The sequence below is a fragment of the Alligator sinensis genome, unplaced genomic scaffold, assembly GCF_000455745.1.
Source record: "Alligator sinensis unplaced genomic scaffold, ASM45574v1 scaffold141_1, whole genome shotgun sequence".
Classification (NCBI taxonomy): Eukaryota; Metazoa; Chordata; order Crocodylia; family Alligatoridae; genus Alligator; species Alligator sinensis.
In genome coordinates, this window is record NW_005842221.1 from 1169881 (window position 1) to 1194073 (window position 24193).

The following is a 24193-nucleotide window of genomic DNA, read 5'->3' on the forward strand; positions in this document are numbered from 1 at the left end:
GCTGGTGCCTCTTCCCCTCGCCCGGGTTCGGCTTCCTTGGGAGCGGCCCTGCCAAGGTGGCTCCCCGAGCTGGGGTCGCCTTGGCCTGGGGGAGCCGGCGGGGGGGTCTTCGTCTGCTGAGTCCGGCTGGGGGAGAAAAAGAGTCGAGTCACTGGCCTCCCACAGCTCCCCGGCCCTGTCAGGCGTGTCCAGCTCCCGTGGCATGGACGTGCTGAAAAGCACTTGGCGGGGCTTCAGGTTTCCAGAAGGTTTCGTGTCTCCTCAAAAGAAGGTTTCTGCTGAGGGGAGACAGGCTTTGAAGCAGGGGGTCTAACAACCCCGAGTGGCTTGGCGCCCTTCGACTGTCTCGAGTACAGCCCGGGCAGACGGTTGTGCGCGGGGAGGTGGGGTGCGCGTCTGTGTTTTGGAGCCCATCGCAGCTGAGGGTGGCGATTCTCACCCAGAGAGCCTGCCACGGCACCCCGGGGTGCCTTCAGATCCTTTCAGGAGTGCCACATAGTATTAGCTCCTTTAAGTTTACAAGTGGTAGGTTTACAAATGATTTGCAAGATAAACCCCAAGATTTCAAATGGAAATCCATAGTCATGGTCCTTCTGAGCTCTTTGCAGGAGAAAAAAACTACTCTATTATTTTTCTGTAGGTCAAAAAAAAAAAAAAAAAAAAGAGTGAAAACTTTCTCTGAGGGCTGCCTCACATCTGCATAGACCTGAGAGAGCTCTAGATAGGGGTGCCACAGGTCTAAAAAAGGTTGAGAAGTCCTGGCTTCGGGCAACCTTAAGCTTCAACAGTGTTTTTGTCATCGTTCCTAAATAGACAGCCAAATCATGCCCTTTTGGAAGTTATTGTTTACAAGGAAGAGTTTCCTTTCTGAAATTTGTTGGAAACCAAATTAGGCAGCAGCAAAACTGGAGTGCTGATCCAGTTAAGTATTGTTCATATTAATTAGGTGCATTTGATCCTGGGAGATTACCTGTGTTTGGAACAATTTATTTAATACAGGGAAAACTTTAAGTGATACTGCTAATTGATATTTTGTCCACAATCTAAGTTTAATGTACGAGATCTATAATCAAAGACAAGACCAATATATAAACACCTTACATTTTTTCTGTGTAGACAGTTGTCTCTTATTTATTCATTTCTAAAACATTTTTAAAACAAGTATAAGTCTCTATGTGGTTTTTGAAACAGTATTGTAGCACTGTGGAAAATGAATTGCTATGGAAGCAGAACTGTTAATGGCTGAGTTGAGGGAAATAAAAGAATGAACAGAAGGACAAGGGCCAGATTTATTTTTAAAGGTATGGCTTGAGAGGGAGCTGTCTAAATACCTTTAAAAATCTGGCCACAAGGGACTGACTAGACTTCTGAAAACTTTACTTTTTTGATAATCTTGTGTTCCTTTAATAATAATAATAAAAAAAATGTATAAACAGTCTATGTATGACTTATCCTGGGAATAGCTGCTGGTAGGAGGTCTACAGATGACAAAATACGAGGAAGACTCCTGATAGTCATTGGCATTCAGAAGCATCCATCACTCTTTACTTTGTCTTCATACAATTTAAACTTTAAAACCAGAGTCCTCAGAGACAACTCATTAAAGTCTTCTTAGAAAAAAAAACCCACATGGGCCTTTAGTGTGTGTCATTAGCACAGCTGATCGATAATGAAGGAAATCAAATACACTTTCAGTTGCTGGCATACATTTCCTCATGTGTATTTTAAATCAGTTTTTTGGTTACTTTTCTAGTTGTTATTTGAATTTGGTTAATTCTCTTCTTCCTAAGTCTGACAATAGCCACTGTTAATGTTATAACTTGAATACTGAAATTATGCACCAAAGGGACACCTTTTTTATTTTGAAAGTCCTAATTTGCCATAACAGTCTTAAAGGCAGCTGCAACTGAGCAGACCTCACTTTAGTTTTTGAAGTTAGCACCTCCATGTCATCTGCAACTTGGAACACTTTCTAGGCTCTTTAGTACGTACAGACTGTCTACAGTGAGCTGATTGTTTCTTAATAGGACCAAGAAACAGCTTCTCTCTTGTCTACCCAGAGCAATTTCTTGTCCAGCCTCATCTCACTGCTGCAGTGTCCTTCTTGACTTCCTAGACCACTCCATTCCTTACCCTCCACCCCCATGTATGTCTATCCAGAATGTCTTACTGTTTTTTGTACCTAGCTATTGTCTCTTGCCTGATGCTTGGATACTCTTTTTAGGGACATCCTTTTCATCTTCTGTTTGCACAGTGGCTAGGATAATAGCACCACGACTAGGGGCTCTTAGGCTCTACAGTAATACACTTAATAAAGATGGGGCAGGTGTCGTCTCTGAACTTGGAGATTGACCTAGAAGGTGGCATGTTCATCAGCTGTTCATGGCATCCCACGACATTTAAAAGTTGGGGTCAGTGGGAAGAAGTTAAGTCTAGTAGGTCACAGTCCAGCAATTGGATCTACAGAGGTAGACCCTTGTACTCGTATGGAAGTCCATTGACTTCATGGATCTGATTTTTAGCATGGGAACTGAAGACTTTAAGCCCGGTTTCATTTTTCTCTCACTGTAAAGTAGGTGACACACTTCAAAAAAGGAAATATAATTATCATATTACATTGCACAGTATTTGTTTCTAGCATAGGAGAGAGTTTAAGTAACAGTGTTGTCTAGTATGTTTTCTTAGGTGAAAATGGTACAGAGTAAGCTCTGTTTAAGTACCTGGTCTTGGGGACTGTAAAAGGTTATGTGGTTGTCTGAATTCAATGTGAAGGATTTTCATTAACCTCAGGAATAGTCTGCTGACCTTTTTGCACCTCCTTAAGGCTTTTTACCTTGTTTCTTGTAGTATCTTATGATTGTCATAGCAGCCTGGAAATTGACAGCACATCAGTTCAAGGCTGCTTTCGAAGCCTTGAAATTGAGAGTGCTCTGTCAGTTTCATCAATGATACAGTTAAAGGGAGTACAACTAGTTACAAAACTGGCAGCATCTTAAGCAGTGTATACGCTGAACCAACATGCAGGTAACCAGAGTTTACTGCAATTTATAATACAAGCAGTACCCAAACAAAGAAAGCACGAGTGTTGTGCACTTACTGGTATGCATATGTAGAGGGAGTTTGGAATGATGTTACTTACTACATGTCATTTTGAAATGTGGAATATCTTCTAGGTCAGTCAGGGGCAACCTTTTTGGCAGGCCCGCCACACAGCCTCCTTGGGTGCTACTGTAGTCCACTTTCCCTGTCTGATCAGCTGCTCCACTATCTGCTCCCTGCCGAGTGCTCCCTACCTGATCTGGTGCTTTTCTTTTTATTTCCTGTCCTGTGCTCCCCATCCAAACTTCTACTCTGCTTTCTGCTTCCTGCCTTATATGCCACTGTGCTGCCTTTTCTCCCCCAGTCTTGTCTGTGCCACACAGAGGCCGCCTCATGTCACTTACGGCACCCATGCCACAGGTTGGCCACACCTGTTCTAAATCACTTGAAAACTATACCTTTTCCCAGGAAGATTCCAAAGGGAAAAACAGATTGAATATGAATAAAGCTGTGAAAAGGACCAAACAAACATGCTGCAAATTGCTTAGTACCAGGGGTTTAATATTTTTCTTTCTTCATTCTTGTGTCTTATGTTTTGTTACTTACGGAATTCAGAATGACTGGACAGTAATACCTTATGCAGTATTTAAATCTGAACTGAGAAAATTGTGTACACCCATGTCCATAATACTGATTTAAACCTTTAAAATATATTTTATTCTGAATTGAAAAAATACTTAACAAGTTAGTGCAGTTGTAGGCACAGAAATGACTGTGCAAAAAGACACAGGGATCTATATTTATACTTGGTTGTTTTTATGATATTTGCTGAGTTCACCTTTTAAAAATATACTTTCTTTCATTTTGAAACTTCCTTTGTTTTTTTGGAAGGAAGGTGGAATTCTTTTTCTTTTTTGTTGCTAGTGATGTCTTTTTTTTGTAATTGCTTAGTTTTGATGATACATGGAAAGAATATTATGTTGTTCAGCTTGTTCTTCAGCAGCTGGACGTGAAGTGCTAACAGTAGTAAATGTGTACATATTAGAACAGTAAACAAATGCAACTTGCACATAAGAGTCAAGAAGGTGCTAGTTTAACATAATCAGTTTTCCAACTTTAGCTATACTTAAGACTTTCCATTTTTGTTTTTTAAGTGTATGTAGTAGCTCTGCATGTCTCTATGTAGATATCTGTGCTCATCGCCCCTACTCAAGCAATTTATGCAGCTGTGAATAATTAAAAAAAAAAAAAAAAAAAAAAAGTTCCAGTCAAACAAGAAAACCAAAACAGCATCAGCTTTCTTTCTTTGGTTATGTATTATGGGCCCGATTTATATAGCTGTGCATATATACTGAGATTTTTCACTTGTGCATGGCACAACCATCTTTATGGTAGGAACCTGGATTTACTGAAAAAGCCTGAGGTGGAATTCATCTAAGTTGCATGGTTTTCTGTAAGCAGTGCAGTTTAGATCAGTAGTGAACAAAACACACTTTCGCCCTTTGGTGGGGTAAGGGGGAGGGAGGAGGGGGCAAATCTTAGACCAGGTTCTGTCATTTTTAAACCAGTCTGTGTGTGTGCTGAACTTCTGTTCTGTTATGGGTATAGACCAGTTTCTGATCACTTATGCTAGTAAAAGTATAATGTCTGTACCCGGCCTTGGTCAGTCACAGCTGAATCCACTAAAAATGTATCCATCTACCCTGCTGAAAAGAATGCATATATAATGCAACTTTTAAAGGTCTAGCATAAATGCATTTGAGGTTTCAACATCTTCATAATGCCTTAATTAGAGATTTTTTTTTCTTGACAGCTTGTCTGTATTGCATTGATAGTGGACATTATGTGCATTTTTCCCCTCAGATCCTGATGCTTTGGTACAAGAGCTCCTTTGAGGAAATAGCGTGTTCTGTGATCTGGGACTATAGTGTCTGTTTAAAGTAGCAGTTCCCTTAAAAAGGGTGGAGGATTTTACTAAATAGCATTTAATAATTTTGTTTGGTATTTGCATAATACAAGTAATAAGACATGAATGGGGTGCATTTCAGTGTGATTATAGCATGCCTACAGTGTTTTATAAAGCAGTGGCTGTAATCAACTATGTGGTAATAATGGCTTACATTTATACAGTACCTTTCATCCTGAAAGTTGTAGTAACAGTTCATTTGTAAATGCCAGATACTACAAGCTAGCAATAGTTAATATGCATAAAACAAGGTGAAAGGCAGACACCTCTGAGGTGAAACATGGCAACTGTTTAATAGTGTGCAGGAACATTATGTAATAATTTACAACAGAAAGTGAAGAATAGTATTTTCTTCTTTGCTAATTGTCTGAGCAAATTCCTACTCTTGGGATTAGCTGAGCTTCTCTTGGTCAGATATGCACAGATATGTTCTGAAGTGAGAGGCTAAAAGTGTCCACTTATCAGCCAGCTTTCTGCCTGTCTAAACAGGCTCAGGAACAATCTTTTTGTGCTGCTGCCAAAGCTGGCTTGTTTGCCCTTCCCTACCCTGACTTTACTTTCTATTTTATACCTTTGCTATTAAAGGCCCCAAAGGAAGGTATTGAAGGCCCTTCCAGCCCTAATTCTATGATTCTCTGAAGATCTGCCTTCGTTTCAGGAATTCACAGAAGAGACGTGTCCAGTAGTGCAGATATTCTTTTGGTATAACAGTGGTCTGTTGTTACCTAGGGTATCTTGTGAACTAGGAATAGTTTGAACTGAGGGGGACTCAGCTGGCTCTGAGATTTCTAGAATAAAAGTTTCTTCATATTAGTCAGTCTAGGAAAGTCTTTGTCATTTTACTTAAGCAGCCCTTCATTAGAGCTTCCTCTATGCAAGAGAGTATAATCAGCTGATGGGACAGACTGGAGTTACACCGGAGAAAGCTTTGATACTTGACTCCTCCTGCCCCAGAGCAAATGTGTCTGTAACTTCTGTGGGGCTTTTCAGTGTCTTGAGGTGCAAGAATGGTATCTGAGTGTTACCTTTGTTTAGGAAGCCCAGAGCTTATCTATTAGGAGGGCAGCTACTGGCTTTGTCCAAGTTGAAGAAAAGTATTCTTAACATAAAATGCAGTGTTCTCATTTGTTTTTCTTCCTTCTGCTTCTTTAAGACGGAAAAGTCATGATTACATCAGAAGGAAATTTCTTTTGGATATGTGGACTGTCAGAATTAAATTTTGCAATGGGGATTAGGAGGAATCTGCAGGACTTTGGACTGCAAGATCTTTTTGGTGGGGACCAGTTTTCCTCTTCTGACAGCATTGATTACTTTGTACTTTATGGGAAGCAAATTCTTAATTACTGAAAATGTCTCTTCTGTGTATTTGACTGGAGAGAGAGTAGTATCTCCCCCTGGATAACATAAGAGCGGTAGATGTAATGTGATCATTTTAAAAGAAGTCCTGATTTTTAAATTTTAGAAGATTTGCCCATGTGTTGGACACTGACCATTCAAAAATGCCTATGCTAAAAAGACCTTTCGTTTCTCTTTGGAATGATAACATTTAGAACTATACTGACTGTTGGTCCATTTTGCTCAGCACCAATGGTAACACTGCATATAATTTCTTTTTCATTTACACCAAGCCAATTCGCTGACTTAAGCAGAGTTACTCCTTCACCCTGGAGTGAGTAAGTTAGCTTACTGTAAACGTGGCTTCATGTAGTAGGGTTTTTATGTCTTGGTCCTTTTGGCTGCCTGTACACAAGCATGAAGGCTGCTTCGTGCTGTAATTAGAGCACATTGGAAAAGACGCAATTAATTGAGTCTGCTGGATCATGGTAATTACTGTGCTCCAGCAGCATCCTGTGTCTTGTGCATCAGTGTCCCTGGACTTCAAAATGGTAGTGGAGGTGCTTGAACTAAAGCTCATCGAACAAGCTTTATTTGAAGTGCCCCGCTACCATTTTGAAGCACCGGGACATGGGTACACGAGACGCTGTGGTACTGGAATTGGAGTGGCTCTCAGAGCTGCTCTAATTAAAGCACTGTCCTCTCCTTTCCACCCATGGAGCATATGTAAAACTGCACTTTCATTGCTGTTTAAGGTTGCTGGGTTTTTTTCCCCTTAGTGTTTGCCTATTGCTCCTTTCCCTTTTACTGTCATGTCAAGTCTTATTGGCCATTGGATCTTCAGTTATAGAAAATAGCTCTCTCCTTCAGTTGTGATAGTAACCAAATATCTACCTTGCCTCCATTTTTAAGGAATCTATCACATGAGAGGTTGAGCAGAGAAACTCCAAAGGGGACAGTAAAGTGAATGCTGAAACCCTTAGTTTCCTAGTGGGTAGTCTTACACTTACTACTTTGTTACAGGCAACCCCTGCTTAACACTTTCACTTAGCGCTATTTTGCCAAAACACTCATTTGAAATTGATACCTGATTTCACTTAGCCCTTATTGAGTTTCGTTATAACACTTGTGGCACCATCTTGGGTCATTAAAAACAATTGCAGTTGCCATCTTGGGTTGTCAGATACTTTCTGTTTCACTCAATGCTTGTTTAACTTAACGCTTGGTTTTCCAGGACCCAATTAAGAGCGCTAAGTGGGGGTTGCCTGTATTTGTATGGAGCAAGAGATTTAGATCAACAGTAGTTTTAAGAAATCTATTTCATATGGTAGTAAAATTCCTTCTCAAGTTTACTTTTGAAGCTTGAGGTTCAAGATTCATATTTCTTCATAAGTAATTGTTTCATGTGCACTTTACTCCTAATCCTTAAGGCGGGTGGTAATAATTTCCAATGTAAGTTGCGTCTGTTTATGCATGATGCTGTTCCTACTCTCTTTAAGGAGATGGCAGTTGTGAGTTCTTATCTTTATCTAGAACATGGCTGTTCATACTTACCTGCTCTATAAGAGCTTATTGCCATATTTTCTTACATAAAACATGCTCATGAAATATAATAAATACTTCGCTTTTCAAAAAAAAATTAAAAAAAATCAGACTGAAGAAATTTCCCCTCCCCTACACCTGAATTGTGGCTGCATAGAGCAGGAGCTTAGCCAGTCTTCATGTAACTCATGCTCCTTTTCCTGCTTAAGTAAAGCTGAAACTCCTATTACTGCTAAAGACTGATTTCCAGGGATCTTGGTTTTCTCTGTTTAAAAATCCAAAATTTTCAGATTAAAATACCCACAATCCATGTTTTTCCATGATTAAAATGAAACACTATATAATGTGTGCGCACGTGTGTGTGTGTGTGTGTGTGTGTGTGTGTGCGCGATTCTAGTTTGGAAGCGTACCAGTGCCTCATTCATTATAATAAAATAAATTCTAGATACCTATATATTTTGACTTCATTTTGGTTTTTTTATCATAGAAAATCAGAGCTCCCTCTGTCTCCTTTGCCTACCAGGATGTGAGTCCAGCTGTGGCTATCCCCTCCTTTGCTTTGTGGCACTGAGCAAGCCTGATATGCTGGTGCTGTGCCCCTGCCACCGCAGCCCCCCAGCCCCCTGGCCCTGCCGGGGCCCCTCACTCCCAACCAACAGTCCCCCCCCTGCCCCTAGCCCTATTGATGCCCCTCCTGACCCACATTGCCCCATCCCTACTGGTGCCCTCCTGACCCACAGCCCCCCACCCTTCTCAGCCCTGTTGGAACCCCTGACTCCTGATCCACTGCCCCGTGGCCCTGCCAGTGCCCCTCACTCCCAATTCACAGTCCTCTACACCCCCCCAACCCTGCTGGTGCCCCTCACTTCCAACCTGCTGCTCTCTGCCCCCAGGCTCCAGCCCCCCCAGTGTGAGAGAGAAGGGATGGGTATGTGGGGAAGGTGGGGTCTGGGCTTAGGCAACATGGGGGGGTGAGGGAGGCATTGGTGATGAGGTGGGGGGGCATAGGTGATGCATGGGGGGTGGCAGGGAGGATGCAGGGTTGCAGCCTAGCCAGATCCCCCCAAATTTGCTGTAGCTTACCCATAACCCCCCTCCCAGCACCGCTACTGCCTGCCCCAAGCAAAGCCCAGCCTGGCCCCATGCAGATCCGGGGCCACACGCCCCCCCCACCCATGCCTTCACAGATGAGCGGTGGGAGCAGCAGTGGGAGCCATCGGATGAACGGCTCCCGGATAAGCGGTGCTCAGCCCTCTCCCTTCCCATTCTCCCCTGGAAGAACCGTGGCTCTGTCCTGCACGTGCCCCCCCTGGGCTGGGCAGTGCCTGCCCCAGCCCCACTCTCTCCCTCACAACAGGGGCCTTGATCTCCTCTCCCCCCATTCCACCACACCAGACTTACTAGCTGCATGCTGCTCTCCACGCTGCCAGCTGTGCTTCTCACTACCTACGTGCTGTGCTGCGGCTGCACGCATGCATGGGCCATTTATCGGTCAAATTATTGGCCACATCAGGCCGATTTCCGATACAGACAATTTTCTTTATATTGGTGCTGATCCTATATTGGACCAATGTGTCTTTGCACCTCTATATAGAAGTGATTCGTTGTTGAGATGAGAGAAGATAATTAGTGTCCGTCTCATTCAAATAATGTTTTAATCTCATGTTAGCCTCCTGTACACAAGGAAGGAATACTAGGAGATGCTGCCTTTCTTGCTATATATTTCATAAATTTCCAGAAAGCAAGGCTGTTGGCAGTTTAGCTTTCCCTGAATAGTTTTTCCTTTTTATTTCCAAAATGTAACAGAATATTTGGAAATATTTTTATTGCATATTTCATAGACATCAGGGCTGGAAGGGAGCTTGGAAGATCATCGAGTCCAGCCCCCCGCCCAAAGGGCAGGAAGTCGGCTGGGGTCATAGGATCCCAGCAAGATAAGCATCCAGTTTCATCTTGAAGGTGTTCAATGAAGGCGCTTGAACCACCTCTGGTGGCAGGCTGGTCCAGACCTTGGGGGCTCGGACAGTAAAGAAATTCTTCCTTATGTCCAGCCTGAAACGATCTTGAAGTAGTTTGTGACCATTTGACCTCGTCATCCCTTGGGGCGCTCTGGTGAACAAACATTCCCCCAGATGCTGGTGGTCACCCCTGATAAACTTGTAGGGGGCCATCAGATCACCCCTGAGCCTGCGCTTTTTCAGGCTAAAGAGCCCCAGGGCTCTCAGCCTGTCATCGTAGGGTCTGCTTCCCTGACCTCTGATCATGCGCGTGGCTCTTCTCTGGACTCTCTCAAGCTTCTCCACATCCTTTTTGAATTGTGGAGCCCAAAACTGGACACAGTACTCCAGCGGTGGCCTCACTAAGGCCGAGTACAGGGGGAGAATGACGTCACGGGATTTGCTTGAGAAGCATCTATGGATGCAAGCCAGCGTTTTGGTCACTTTACTAGCCGCCGCATTGCATTGCAGGCTCATGTTCATCTTGTGGTCAATGATGACCCCCAAGTCTCTTTCTTCCATAGTGCTAGCCAACATAGCTCATCTCTGAATTAGTTCATTGAATCTTCATTTTTTTTTTAGAAGAACTCTCTCTCTCTCTCTCTCTCTGTTTGTGACACATATCTCTATAATATGTAGAACAGCAGCTGTTTTGTTATTGTTTTTAACTATAAGTTCTATAACGTTTTTGTTATGCACCTTTTTCCCACACCTCTTCCTGTTTTAACATTTCCTTTCATGTTGCTGCTTGCCCAGTTAATTTCACAAGTTATTCCAGCCTTGACGGTCTTTTCTTCTGCAAGTCACTGTCCTCTTTTCTATCCTGTTCACTAGTATGCAGTGCCTTCCTAGTCTTGTTCGTCAAGTTACTGATCTCATCTTTCTGAACAAGTGCCATGACCTCCTTTTTGCTGTGACAGCTTCAAGACATTACCTAACTTTTATATTTGGTAAGAAAGCAATAGATCAGGGCTGCCCAATTTCTGGGCAGCCAGGACAGGTCACAGCTCCCCTCAACTCCTGGGTCCTCACAGAGTGGTTAAGGCCCCCTCCCCACAGTGCAGCACAGGCAGCTTGGCTCCTCCTCCCCCAGCTGTATGTACCCCATAGGCTGCCCAGCTGTTTTCTGTCTGCCTTCAGCCCCCTCTGCCTCCTGCCCCATGTGCCACTCGGGCAGCACCAACCAATGCAGGTGGCCTAGCTTCGTCCATGGGGCCAGTCAGGAGGTGGTGGTTGTGTGCACGGCTTGTGCAACTGGGAGAGGGGAGAGTGGGGGAGCTAGGCTGCCCAGTGTTGTGTGCATGGTAGTGTGGGGAAGGGAAGGTGCTGGGCAGCCTGGCTCCCCTCACTCAGCTAAGCATGCTGTGTGTACGTCAAACTTCTTTTTCCTGGCCATGTGGGGGGATCTGGGCTTTTGAATCGTTACAGGCTGTGCTATGTATGGAGCTTCCCGAGTAGCAGATGGGGTTCCTGCGCAGTCTGGTTCCCCCTCTTTCCTAAGCATGCTGCACAGGTGAGTCCAGCATGGACAGCTCTGTACCCCTTCACTTCCCCCTACCATGCGCACAGTGTGGGCAGCCCAGCTCTGCCCTTCTTCCTGCCATGCACATGGTGTGGGCTGCCCCCTCCCCTTCCCAGGCAGTTTGGCTCTCCCACCTGCTGACAGGCTCCCTTCTTTGCCACAAGCGCAGCTTGGGCACTCCAGGCCCCTCCTGGCTGCTATGACATGAGCAACTGGGGAGAGGAACAGTAGTCCGGTATGAGCCTGGGCCACATGCTAACTCTTCAGAGGCTACCAGTTGGACAGCAATAGATGATAGCTAAAGAATCAATGGGAATTTCTGGTTTGTAGCACCCATTACCTTTGTATATTCTGCTTGCCTGTCAGCTCTACCTCCTTCCTCAGTCATTTTTTTTTTCCTTTTTTCTTAGATTATAAAGTTTGAGAGGGACAGTTTCAGCTTCTGTGATTAAACATGTAGAACACTTTGGAGACTTTTGCCCTCTTAATTGTTGAGCTAGAAGGAGACTGTATTGTGCTCTCTGCTTAGAAGCAGAAGACAAAAATAGCAGATAACGTAACAAAGAGGACACAGACATCGAGGAGTTTGTTTTAGCAACTATTTCAGTGATAACTGAAAGGGAGATTGTAACAAGAAAAACACTCTCCTTTCCCATCTCTTGACATGGTTGTTATTATCTACCTCTGATAATCTGAGGTTCCCTTACCTCTGTTTACCTTCTATAACTGAATCTTCAAATACTTCCTTAGAATGTCCTGTGTATAAGCACCACTTTGGTCCTTCAATGATGGATTGGACTCATGTTTAGTCTTGGCAGATGCAAGATATGGAATATACTACAATTCTAAAATTAGGAAAGAAATAGGGGCACAGTGGTACCTTAAAGTCTCTGTCTGTCTCTCAATTAGATGAAAAACAATCACAATTGGAGACATCTTTAAGAGAGGATTACTGATCTATTTAAAAAACTAATTTACAAAAATTGTTAAAATTATGCTTGATCTAAATTCATGGATCTCTGTGTATGTAAACATATGGATAACTTGGATCCTCCATATAAAACAAAACCCTTTAGCTTGCCTATAAATATATGGCATTTTAACTCCCTGATAAGATTTGTATAGGTAACTTTGATTTGTATGTATGTGAGTGAAAATTTCCCAGAAAGATCAAGGTGCATCTAAGGGTAGAGAAACTGTGCTAAAAGAATACTTTGGGACTTATTAATTCAGTAACTTCCTTACTGATTCTTTATTCACCCTTTCAAGAATACTCCTATGGCCATGTCTATACTTCTTTCCTAGATTTCTCCTACTTATAAAGCCTAATAGCAGGTGTCTGATAGAAGTCATTTAAATGTCCCCGAAGTGTTTGTCTAAGCTCCAGGAGGAGTAAATGGGTGGGTGTTATTTGCTTGGTAGAAGATGTCTTGTTGGGGGAAGGAAGCAGCATGAATATTGTCTACTTTTGACTCTGATTAAGCATTAGAACTTTTGAAATGGATAAGAAAAGCAAAAATGAATTTCTTGATGAAAAGTTGGCTGAATGCAATGAGGTTAATAACTGGGATTTATCTGTTAGATTCCCAATGAATTAAAATGTACTTAATTTGCTTACAGTTTTGAATTTGTAATCTGTAAATAGCATATTTACATTTTGCTTCCAATAGGGGATTCATTTTATAGGCTTCCTTTTTGAATAACCTTGTCTAACATTAATTGGAAACTTGGGCTGCTTACAGATGTGAAGAAAAAACTAAAACAGCACTTTACTTTCAGCTCGGTGCACCCCTGCGCCAAGTGCAGTGCATGTCCAGGAGAGGCATTGCATTAGTTTGACCTGGCTCACCCAACTTCTGTTTAGACTGGGCACTTCAACAGGCCTTTTTGTCGCTTTTATCTAGTAGCTGATTAAATCAGCTTTAGATAGGTGGCAAAAAGCCTGCTGAAGCACGCAGTCTATACAGATGCTGAGGAGCTGGGTCAAACTAACGCACGTCCTCTTCTGGTAAAGTGCTGTTTTTTTTCAGGGGGGGAGTTCCATGTCTATCAGCGGCCTTGATGTACAAAGCAGACTTTGCCTTCCAAATTACAAAAAATAATTTGTTGGTGTTCATTTGTATTGCGTCATGTTGGGGCATTTTGTTGGCTTTTTTTACAAAATAATCCACCAGATGAGAGGCATTTTAACACCTTGTTGAGTTAAGCTATTAAGTGTATAGTCTGAAGACAGTTTAATAATATTTATTTAACTGGCTTGTTAATCTCAACTTTAGTTTCTGGGCTTTTCTTGTTGAATACCTTAACTTACTGTATTTACTCAAATACAAGATGAGGTTTTCCCCCCACAAAATGCATAGGGGAAAAAAGCCCCTTATCTTATTATTGCATACAAGGAAACCTCATTAATTTCATTAACTACATTGTCTATTGTTAAACTGCTGCCAAAAGCAGCATGTGCTCAGTAATCAACTGAAGCTGATTAAATTCAGCCCATGGGCGACTGGTGCCATTTATTGCGTCTACCAGGAAGTGGCCGTGGCAGTCCTGAAAGTGGCCGCAGCCCTTTGCGCCGACTGGGAAGTGGCCGTGGCGGTCCTGAAAGTGGCTGTGGCCCGTTATCTGGCGCTCTCACTCCCCGGCCAGTGCTTGCCGGGCGGGAACCAGCGCTCCCGCCTGCCTCCCCTGCCCATCGCCTAAGTGGGGAGTGCAGCCTGTCAGGGGGGTGCACGTGTGCCTCTGTGCACCCCCTACGCATTCTCACTGATGCAGCCAACGCTCAACTTGACTATAAAACATGTGGCCCAAATTGTCAGCCCTGACACCCTCCCCTTGGTGCCAAAAATTCTTGCTTAAAAAAAAAATCGTGTTCCAGGTCACATGAGCCAAATCAGCTCTAAAGCATACCAGAACTCAATTGTTCCAAAAGCCATATTGATTGAGCAGGCAGAACTCAATAGTTCTAAATAGCATGTATGGCGCTACAACTGGCAAGCTTCCTCCATCTCAGACTCTCACCCTAGGACTTCATATGCTCCAAAATCCATTGGGAGGCATCCTACGTTCAGGCCCAAGGCTGAAGGTTCTGGGATTCAGATGCCCTCTACACTTGATCTGCGCCATGCTTGCTACCACAGGGATAGGTTGGTGCAGCTCATCTGAATATGAAAGATGGTAGTGCCCATTGCATGGAGCGCCCATTGTCTTCCTCAGTGCCAACTCTTTTTAAGTCTTGGTGAGCCGCTACACTGCATACATTTTGATTTTCTCTTTACTCCCACAGCTGAGCTGTGCCTTTTCCATTTCCAATGATTACTGTGTCTTCACCAATCTTAAATGTCTGGTAAATATCATGACACAGGCCCCCAAACTGTTCACCCAGAATCCCTCTGTCTTCCCCTCTCGCAGCATGTCGCATATGATTATTGTGACCTCACCCTGCATGAGGTGGAGCTGGACCAAGTTGCCTTGCACCTCATTTGCATATACATTTTTGAGGATCCCAGGACTTGTGACAAGAACACCTGGTTCCAGTCATGAGTTGGGGGGTGCTAATTAGCAGGTGGATCCTTTGTGAGGTGATGCTATCTATACACACAGCAAAATATGCTTTCTCTTGCCTTCTGTAGCACCTACATCAGTCAAGATAATGCAAAGGAGAAAAATCATTCTTGTTTTACTGGCACAGAAAACTCATTTATGGAAAGGCTGTGATTTTTGTCAAAAGTGTGTTGAGAGCTGAGTTCTTTCATTGATCCCCAACTCTTGTTCTTCATATTAACCAACATTCACCACCCTGGCTTTCATGCATTATATTGAAATAAATGTAATATATCTGCAGTGAATTTCAGTAAACATCACTGATTAGAGATTCTCTGAACAGTGTAGATGGGAATGATTCATTGCTTGGGCTTCTATAAGTGTGTAAAGTATAATAATGTTTACCATATCTTTAGGTATGTCTGTGGTATAATGTAGACCAGGCTTGTCCAAGATATGGCCCGTGGGCTGCCATGCGGCCTGCCAAGGCATTTTCTGGGGCCCGCGGTGCTGCAGTGGGAAACGAAAGTAAACACTGTTTACTTTCGTTCCCACCCCTTGTCCCTCCCCCAGCCCCTCAGCAGCTTCCTAATGGCTGCTGAAGGGCTGGGGAAGGGACAAGGTTCCCACGCACTGTGTCAGCTTGACGTTGCCGACACAGCGCGTGTGGGAAGAGGAGTAGCTGTGTGCCGCTCGGGACAGGATGAGCCCAGCCGGAGCAGCAGGGGGCTCAGCTGCACTTTCCCCCTACCTGCGCTGGTCAGTCCAGTGCCCTTTCCCCCTACCTGCTCTGGTCAGTCCAGAGCGGCACACAGCTTTGCCGCTGCCTCTGCTGGCTGGTGCCGAACCAGGCAGGTCACATCGGGAGCAGCATGAAGCTGAAGCCGGATTCCCACGTGGTGCTGGGGACTGGAGGAGGCCGGCCAGGTTGGCACCAACCAGCAAAAGCGGCGGTGGAGCCGTGCGCCGCTCGGGACTGACTGGTGCAGGCAGGAGGAAAATGCAGCTGAGCCCCTGCTGCTCCGGCTGGGCTCGTCCCATCCCAAGTGGCACATGGCTCTGCCGCTACTTCTGCTGGCCGGTGCAGACCTGGCCCACCTCCTCCCATCCCCAGCAGCACATATCTACGTTAGTGAGGAACGTTTAGTTTTGGTTGAAGCTTGTTCTGATTTCCTTCCGGCATTATTTTATAATAGTGTCCTGAAGGAGTTTGAGTGTGTGCAACTTCTTTTGAGAGGACTGTTTTTAACTATTTCAGAAATACTAAATAAATATGTATTTGATGCAACGCATTTTGATTAGTATGAAGTATAAATATAGGTTGACTTACTTTCAGCTTTTTTTGGTTGAAGATTGTATGAATTATATGGATTATATGAATAAATCAAAAGGGCGAACTATATGACTGAAAAAAGGGTATTGATCTCTACACAGTTATAAGAACTGCTTCTTGATTTTTAAAAGCTGTATGTTCCCACCTTGGTAGGATTAAACTGGGGCTGTGGACAAAAGCAGCTATCTTTTAGCTGCTTTTTAAATGGAAGGCTGAACTGCTTAGGAGGACATGTCAACTATTCTAATCTGCCTGCTTTTGTCGTGGTACAATTTTACAGCAATTTAGCTGATTTTAACCATGAATGAAACAGGATTAAAGTCACGGTGGTATTGCAGGGGTTTAGGTTGTAGCCATGTTGGTCTAAGGATATAGGCAGACAAGGTTCCTTGGGTGAATTTGATATCTTTTATTAGACCAACCCAAATGGTTGGAGAATAGTTATTAAGCAAGCTTTCGGGTTCAAAAACCCTTCGTCAGGCTCAGGAAGCTGCAGCAGTTGGTGTGTGCTCTTCCTGGATGGAATGAAAAGTAAACAAGCCAGGGGCTGGGCTGGGCGGGGGAGTCAGTTGCCAGGCAGATTATAATGTATCAAAAATCCAATGTCTATGTTTAGTCCCTGATCTCTAGTATCCAGCAGGTTGATGAAATGGAGCTCATAGGCTCGTCTCTGGGGTGTGTTGTGTAAATTTCCCTTGAGGATCAGGACTGAGAGATTGGAGAGAGAGTGGCCCTCCTGTGAGAAATGTGCCCCCACTGGTAATTGGGTGTTTCTGTCTTTGATGGATTTCCGGCGTGCATTCATTCTGGTGCGCAGAATGCACACCGGAAATCCATCAAAGACAGAAACACCCAATTACCGGTGGGGGCACATTTCTCACAGGAGGGCCACTCTCTCTCCAATCTCTCAGTCCTGATCTTGGATGAGGTATACTACATTCCTGGAGGTGCAGCTGTAAGATCCTGGGATGCTGATGGCTCTGTTGTGGGGTGTAGTAATAGTGGGGGTGGTGGAGATGTGGGGGCAGGTTTTGCATTTCTTGTCATGGCACGGTCTGGATCCTTTTGGTGTGTTCTGGGGTTGAGGAAGTTTGCTTCTGGTGATGAGGTTGGCGAGGTTCGGTGCTTGTCTGAAGGCTAGGATGGGTGGCTCTGGGAAGATCTTTTTAAGAATAGGGTCTTTTTCTAATATGGGTTGCAATTTTTTGAGGATTTTCCATACAGGTTCAAGGGAGGAGTGATACGTCATAACCAGCGGTGTGCGATTTGTGGGTGTTTTTCTTCTGTACTGCAGCAGTTCTTCACGTGGTATCCAGGTGGCTCTTTCAAACGTGCGATCTACCTCTCTGGAGGAGTGTCCTTGCTGGGTGAAAGCCTTTTTAAGATTGGTGAGGTGGCAATCCCGGGTGTTCTCTTCAGTACAGATGCGGTGGTATCTGAGGGCTTGGCTGTATATCACTGCTTTTTTGGTGTGTTTCGGGTGATTGCTGGTTCTGTGCAGATATGTATGTTGGTCTGTGGGTTTCTTGTATACTGTGGTCTGTATTTTACCCTTCTGGATACTGATCCTTGTGTCTAAAAAGGGGATGTTGGTGTTGGAGTATTCTAAAGAAAGTCGGATGGAGGGATGGTGACTGTTGAATTTCTGGTGGAACTCAAGTAGAGATTCCAGGTTCTCACTCCAAATGATGAAGATGTCATCGATATATCGTAAGTACAGCAAGGGTTTGATGGTGCAGTTCTTGAGGAAGTCTTCTTCCAGGTGGCTCATAAAAAGGTTGGCATACTGTGGGGCCATTTTAGTGCCCATAGCTGTTCCCATCATCTGGAGGAAGTGTTGATTATTAAAAGTGAAATTGTTGTGTGTGAGGATGAAGTGTATAAGCTCAGTGATATCTTTGGGTCTGTATTCTGGGTTGTAATCTTGTTCCTGTAGATATGTAAGGCAGGCATGGATGCCATCCTGGTGTGGGATGTTGGTGTATAGTGGTCTAATAAAAGATATCAAATTCACCCAAGGAACCTTGTCTGCCACAGTGGTATTGCTACACTTGTATCGCTACAAGAGTTTGAAGACATAACTTACATCCTAACAGTTTATCTTGGTATCATTTGAAATTGATACCACTATGTCTGTCTATCTGGAATGCGCAGGTCGCTCCTCAGCTATTTGTATACAATCTTGGGGAACTTTATTTTGCATCAGGCTTTCAAGGTAGCATTTGGAAACTTGAGCCTTAAGTTTTGTTTGGAAAACTTACTGTGGAAACAAGGGAAAGAAGAGCAAAGCCCTTGACCTTGGAAGTGCCCAATTGATTTTTTTTTTTTTTTTAGTCTGTTTTTTTCCTTTGTCCTGCCCCTGTGAGCAGCATCCAAGGAGGTGTAGATTGGGTTCTGTCTCTGGGGCCTCCAGGAGCGTGTGCGCCTTGGTCAGGCAAGCCGTTGGTGATTCCATTCTGTGATGAGTTATTTTCATTAATGGGTGCTGAAATTAAATGTTCTTATTTGTACCAAGACTTTCTCCTTCTCCTCTTCCCACATGTTTTGGCTTCACTTCATCTTTTCTCTCTTCCTAATGAAATTATGATTTCATAGCTATAAAATCCAGGAAGAGAATGCAGATTCAGTTCTCTTTATTTGAAGGATAGGCACCTGCCTGGGGTCATGTGACCCCAGCACACTTTCCTGCCTAGGCAGGGGGTTGGACTCAATGATCTGTTGAGGTTCCTACCCTAGCATCTATGAATCTATGAGCAGTGGTAATCTATAGGGTCATACTGCTTGTAGCGCTGTTGACTCTGCTGGCACCCAGCCCAATGAACTATGTGGTAAATCATGAGCCTTTTGACTTTGCACTAATAGCATGCAGTTTGTACCAGCACCCCCCCACTCGCCTTTAAGCAGCACTTTTGTGTGTGAGTGCGCGTGTGTGTACAAAACCCCTTGATTTATTTTTGCTGCTGTAGCAGCAGGAGGGGGACAAATTCAAGGTAAAGCTTCAATAATTAGATTCTATCCCTGGAAAATTAAAATAAATTTATAATTTTTTCCATATACAGAATCTAATTATTGGGGGGTCATGTGATATCTGGGGTTGTCTTATATTTGAGTAAGTATGGTTTTTTAACTGTATTTTTAAATAACAAGTACAGCTTGGCTTAATTCTTTTTGTGCTAAATTGCTGCAAATGAAATGAAATAGGGGTTTGTTAATAGTCATCACTCATGATGTTTTGAGAATTTAGCAATAAGTTTTTATGGACTGTTACTGCATTGACAATTTATGGATTGCTTGTTGAATTGTTCAGTGGATTGATGCAAGTGTTGTAAAATTCTTGTGCAAATGGGTAGTTTTAATTTATAGCAGACTTCAGAGAGGATTTAATATTTTTTTAAAATCTTTTCTTTTTCAGACTCCAGGCAGAGTTGGATCCCAGAGCTCAGATTCGGATTCTTCTGCAACACCTGGAAATGCAGTGGATGTGAACAATGAAAGCTCGTCAGAGGTACTATAGGATAGTGGTTCATGGAAATAGAGTCTTAAACTTGGGATCTGATCAACCTCATTTTGTTGAAGCTTTAGGGAGATGATTCAGGGACCTTAACTAAATGATCCTTGTGTACATTGGCAAATACGCGTGTGTGGGTTAAGAGAAGATTTCTTTGTGCTGATTCTGTACATGTTCATTTCATGTTCAGCTTGTATGCAATGAAGTATGAGCAAGAATATCTGTCAATAATTGTACATCAGTGATTTTTACACTTGGCATCCCAAATGACCTGCAAATTGCAGTATACAAAGAAATTTTAGTGTGTTGTGTGTTTGCATTGCTATTTTGTCAGTTGCTTCAAAGGCTCATCAGAAAAAACCTCCTCAAGCATAAGGTTTGTGCATTACTTTCTCTTGATACCTGTCATAAAACTTCTCGTTAGCTGTCTTACAAGTTGCTTGCATAAATTGATTAATTTGGTTATTGGTTGCACACCAAGTGGCAAATGGTACTAATTGAAGCTCCCCTGAGGATCTGAAACAAAGTGCAGTGGTCATTTTAATTGCTGCAGGTAAAACATTGTTCTCTTATACTGAAATATCTAACACTATTTGAACCTCTGATATTTAAGTATTTATAACATTTAATCTTAACAGGTATGGTGGTCCTCTCTCTGCTATGTAACTGGCTTAAGAATCTTTTCTACAACTACTTTGTGAGCAGCTACCCAGACCCGTTTGAAGGATGTCTGTCTTCCACCTACTGTTCTGTAGAACTGGGAGTCCCTATTTATTCTGTTCTATCTAGGCTGGTTTGTTTGGTGGTTTTCCAGCCTAGAACACTTTAAAGTGCTGGGAAGTAAGAAAATATGTTTGGCCCTGCAGAAGATCTGGGTATTTGCTCAGAGACTATGATCCTTCCATAAATAGTAGGGCTGGGCTAGAGAGGATAGAAAGATGAAGGAGGGATATTTTAATTGAACTGATTGGAATTTTTTGAGTTAAAATCCCTGCTCAAAGCCCTCTTTTTTTGTTGGAGGTGAAGCTCATGCTTGAGGATACAGCTCTGTTTGTTTGTGTTGCCATATTTTTGTTGGAGATAGAACTCATGTCAAATCCACCTGTCCAAATAATTCATTTCTCTGGTAAACTTCAGCCGAAGGTGCTGAGTTTCTTGGATCTACCCAGGCAGTGCTTAGCAACCTTTTTAGGCTTCAGGCTGGAATGACCCAATTCATGTCAGAGAATGGTGGGTGCCAGAACCTAGCTGCCATGGGCACTTTTCCCCATGGCAGCATGGGGACAGCCACCCACTGCTGAATGCCGCTGAAGTCTCATATCCTACAGACTGGATGTGGCCCCTGGGCTAGAACTCGTCAACCCTTACTCTAAGGTGCACCCGTCTACCTTCTGAAGTACTGCATCATTTTTCCCAGTGGACTACACTGTGATTTGAAAACCCTACACAGAGAAAATAAAATCAGTTTTTCAGTTAGTCATGTGATATGCTCATCTAAAAATACTTTTGTTATTGCCCCATGTGTTAGATGAAAATGTGAGATGTAAGACTGTTAATTTGAATCAGCTGTTAAATAAAAGCACCAAACAGCCCTGCTGAAGCACATGGTCTATACAGACACTGGGGAGCTGGGTCAAAGTAATGTGCTTTCTCTTCCGGTAAAGCACTGTTTCGAAGGTTTTTTCCCCTATATCTGTCAGTGCCCAATTTGAACGCTGCCCGTTTTCTGCAAATGTTGAATTGGGTTTGTTCGCTTGTGTACAGCAGAATTCTTGCTCTTTTACATTGCATTTCTGTTTGTTTTATGAAAGCTCTGAAAAACTTATAAAATATGTTGGATTTTTACATGATACTTCGTAATGGATAAATTGTGATTGCTTGTATGTAAAGTGTCCCTTTGTACTACAGAGCAGTACCAAAAACCTTTCAAAACTGGTGAAAACAGTTAACAATCCTATGGCAGCATGTTCAGCATATTCAAACTTAGTCTAAGATAAATTGGTTTATTTTCACATTTCTAATCATGCTTTTGTTTGCCTTTTCTATTATGATCTCGTGATCTGTGAAATTGTCTTACAAAACTTTGTGAAAAAAAAAGATACAGCTCCAGCCTTCTTTGCTTTGTAAGAATTTTTAAATCCACCAATTGACACCTTACCTGTTCTTACTCTTTCCATTGTTAGTTTTAGATTAAAAAAAACCCAAATGTACATTTCACAGGGCTTCATCTGTCCACTTTGTATGGGAATGTATGTAACACCTACTGATCTGTCTGAACATTACCAAAATGAACATTTTGGGACAGAAACAAGACGACAGGAGCTTTGTGACCTGCCTACAGTTACTGTGGGTCTTGTTTATTTGTTACAGTGGCTTGGTAATGGGTTGCTTAACATAAATTAAAAGCGTTTCCTTTCTGGATGCTTGGGTGCCAGCCTATTCCACTTTTTCTTGATGCTTAAAAAACAAAACCATTATTTTTTTTTATGCATGCTTGAAAGATGGTAAATTTAGTAAACATATATTTCATGGGTGCTCTTTGTCTCTATCTTTCTGGTTTGCAGCTGTCTCTCAGGTGGACTGTCTGATATTGGTGATTTATATTTACATATTTTTGGAACAGTTTTTGCCTGATTTATTTTCCTTTGAAATTCAATATTTATACTTGATATACTTTTGTATTTGTCACAATAGTGAGCCTAAAGCATAAGATTTTGCTAAATCACTGATGCAGTGTAAATTTCATAATGTAATTAATTAATTAATTAACCTTTTTAAGAGACTTTTAAATGTCCCTCTGGTTTTTGAGGTATAGCTAATTTATTTTGGAGTTATGGAACAGGGAGGAAAACATGGAGGAAAATAGGAATCTTTAAAATCTTTCAAAATTCTATTTTTAAATGTTTTACTAAGGCACCTCAGCTATATTGGCAAAACCGCAAGGATAAATAGCATCTGATAAAGCTCTGAAGTTATTTTTGTCTCCCAATAATTTACAAGATGACTTAGTTAAGTAGCTTTTATGGTAGGTAAACTTTTGGACTTGAATGGATCAATCCTCTGTCGATCAAGTCATTCTGTCTTAAATGTGTATGTGGGGGGACATATGGCGAAATGGCTGACACTTGGGTAGGAAAAAAAAAAAGAACTATAGCCGTATCAGCAGCTTATTGGAAAGGAGTGGAAGTTGGATTAGGGTTAAGGATGGCATGCTGTTTTAATACACAGGTGGACCTATTTTACATCATAGAGCAATGAGTCTAGAGCTGGGGTTGGCTTTAGCCTGCAGACCGGATATGGCTTGTGGACATGGCAGTCGGGGCTTCTACCATGGGATGGTGGTGGTTGATGGGCCATAGTGTCTGTTTGCCTCTGACCTGTGCTGGGTTGTTTTTGGCCTGTGGGCCAAGTGGGTGGCCTGGGACCAGTCCATGGGCTGGATGAATGGCATGGGGCTGGCCCTGCTGGCCAGACTGGACTCATTGACAACCTCCTCATCTTCTTTCTTCACACTCCACACCATGCCAGATCTAGTGCCTGGTCTGGTGTGTCTGGGACTGTTGCAGGCAGTGCCTGCTTTGAGACCTGGGCTGCATGTGTACCCTGGACAAGGCAGAGTGGGCACCACATGCAGCAGGCAGGATGGGCATTCTGGAATGTGGGAAATGAGGAGTCTGGGTATTGTGATATAACATGATAGCAAGGCACGCAAATAGAAACTGTAGGGATTGCTTGAAGATCCTCTTGATCCTTCTTTCAAGATGCAGTGCCATCTGGCTTATAGTTGAGAAGATCTGGCTAAGTTTTGTGAACCATACAACTTTGATATTAGGCTCCTAATAGTTGATTAGCACCAAATGTTGCCTTTTATTAGCAGACTAGCAAATTGCCCATCAGCAATGACCAGGCGGATGGAGGGGGGGGAAGCTTGCTAGCCCTATCCTTAATCCCCCTTGCCCCCACCGCTGCTGCCACCTCCCAGGAGTAGGGGGGAGGGGCTTAAGGTTGCCCCGCTGTCCTTTCCATTCCCCTCTGCCAGCACCCTGCACCACTGCTGCCGGGGGGGAGGGGGTGAGGCCAGCAGTGCAGCCTCACTCCTCTGCTCCATCCCTGCTGTCACGGTAGCGCTCTGCCACCTCCGGCGGGGGGGGTCTTTCAGTAAGCAATCAGAATGCTCCAAGAGCGTTACAGACAGAGACACAGATGGACCAAGCCCTCTATTATATTAGAATTGTGACTGTCCTTACTGCAAGAAATAACAATAATTTTATCATTATTGTGACTCCGTGGGCCTCCCGTCCGGTACCGCCCTTCGTCTGGTAGCCCCTCCCCCTCATCCCGCCTGCCACGACTTGGATGTTAAGTGATTCGAAGGAGGGGTTCAGTGGAGATCTTCTGCCAGAGGGGCTTG

At 43.3% G+C, this 24193-nt stretch overlaps 1 protein-coding gene across 1 annotated transcript in view; it reads left to right on the top strand.

The window, feature by feature from the left end:
* Nucleotides 1–24193, top strand: part of EEA1 (early endosome antigen 1) — a 265467-nt gene that overhangs the window by 146763 nt on the left and 94511 nt on the right. Inside the window, exons 2-3 of the mRNA XM_025208125.1 lie at nucleotides 11308–11392; nucleotides 19687–19779. Of these exons, the coding sequence (XP_025063910.1) occupies nucleotides 11308–11392; nucleotides 19687–19779 (178 nt within the window). The remainder of the gene's footprint in view (nucleotides 1–11307; nucleotides 11393–19686; nucleotides 19780–24193) is intronic.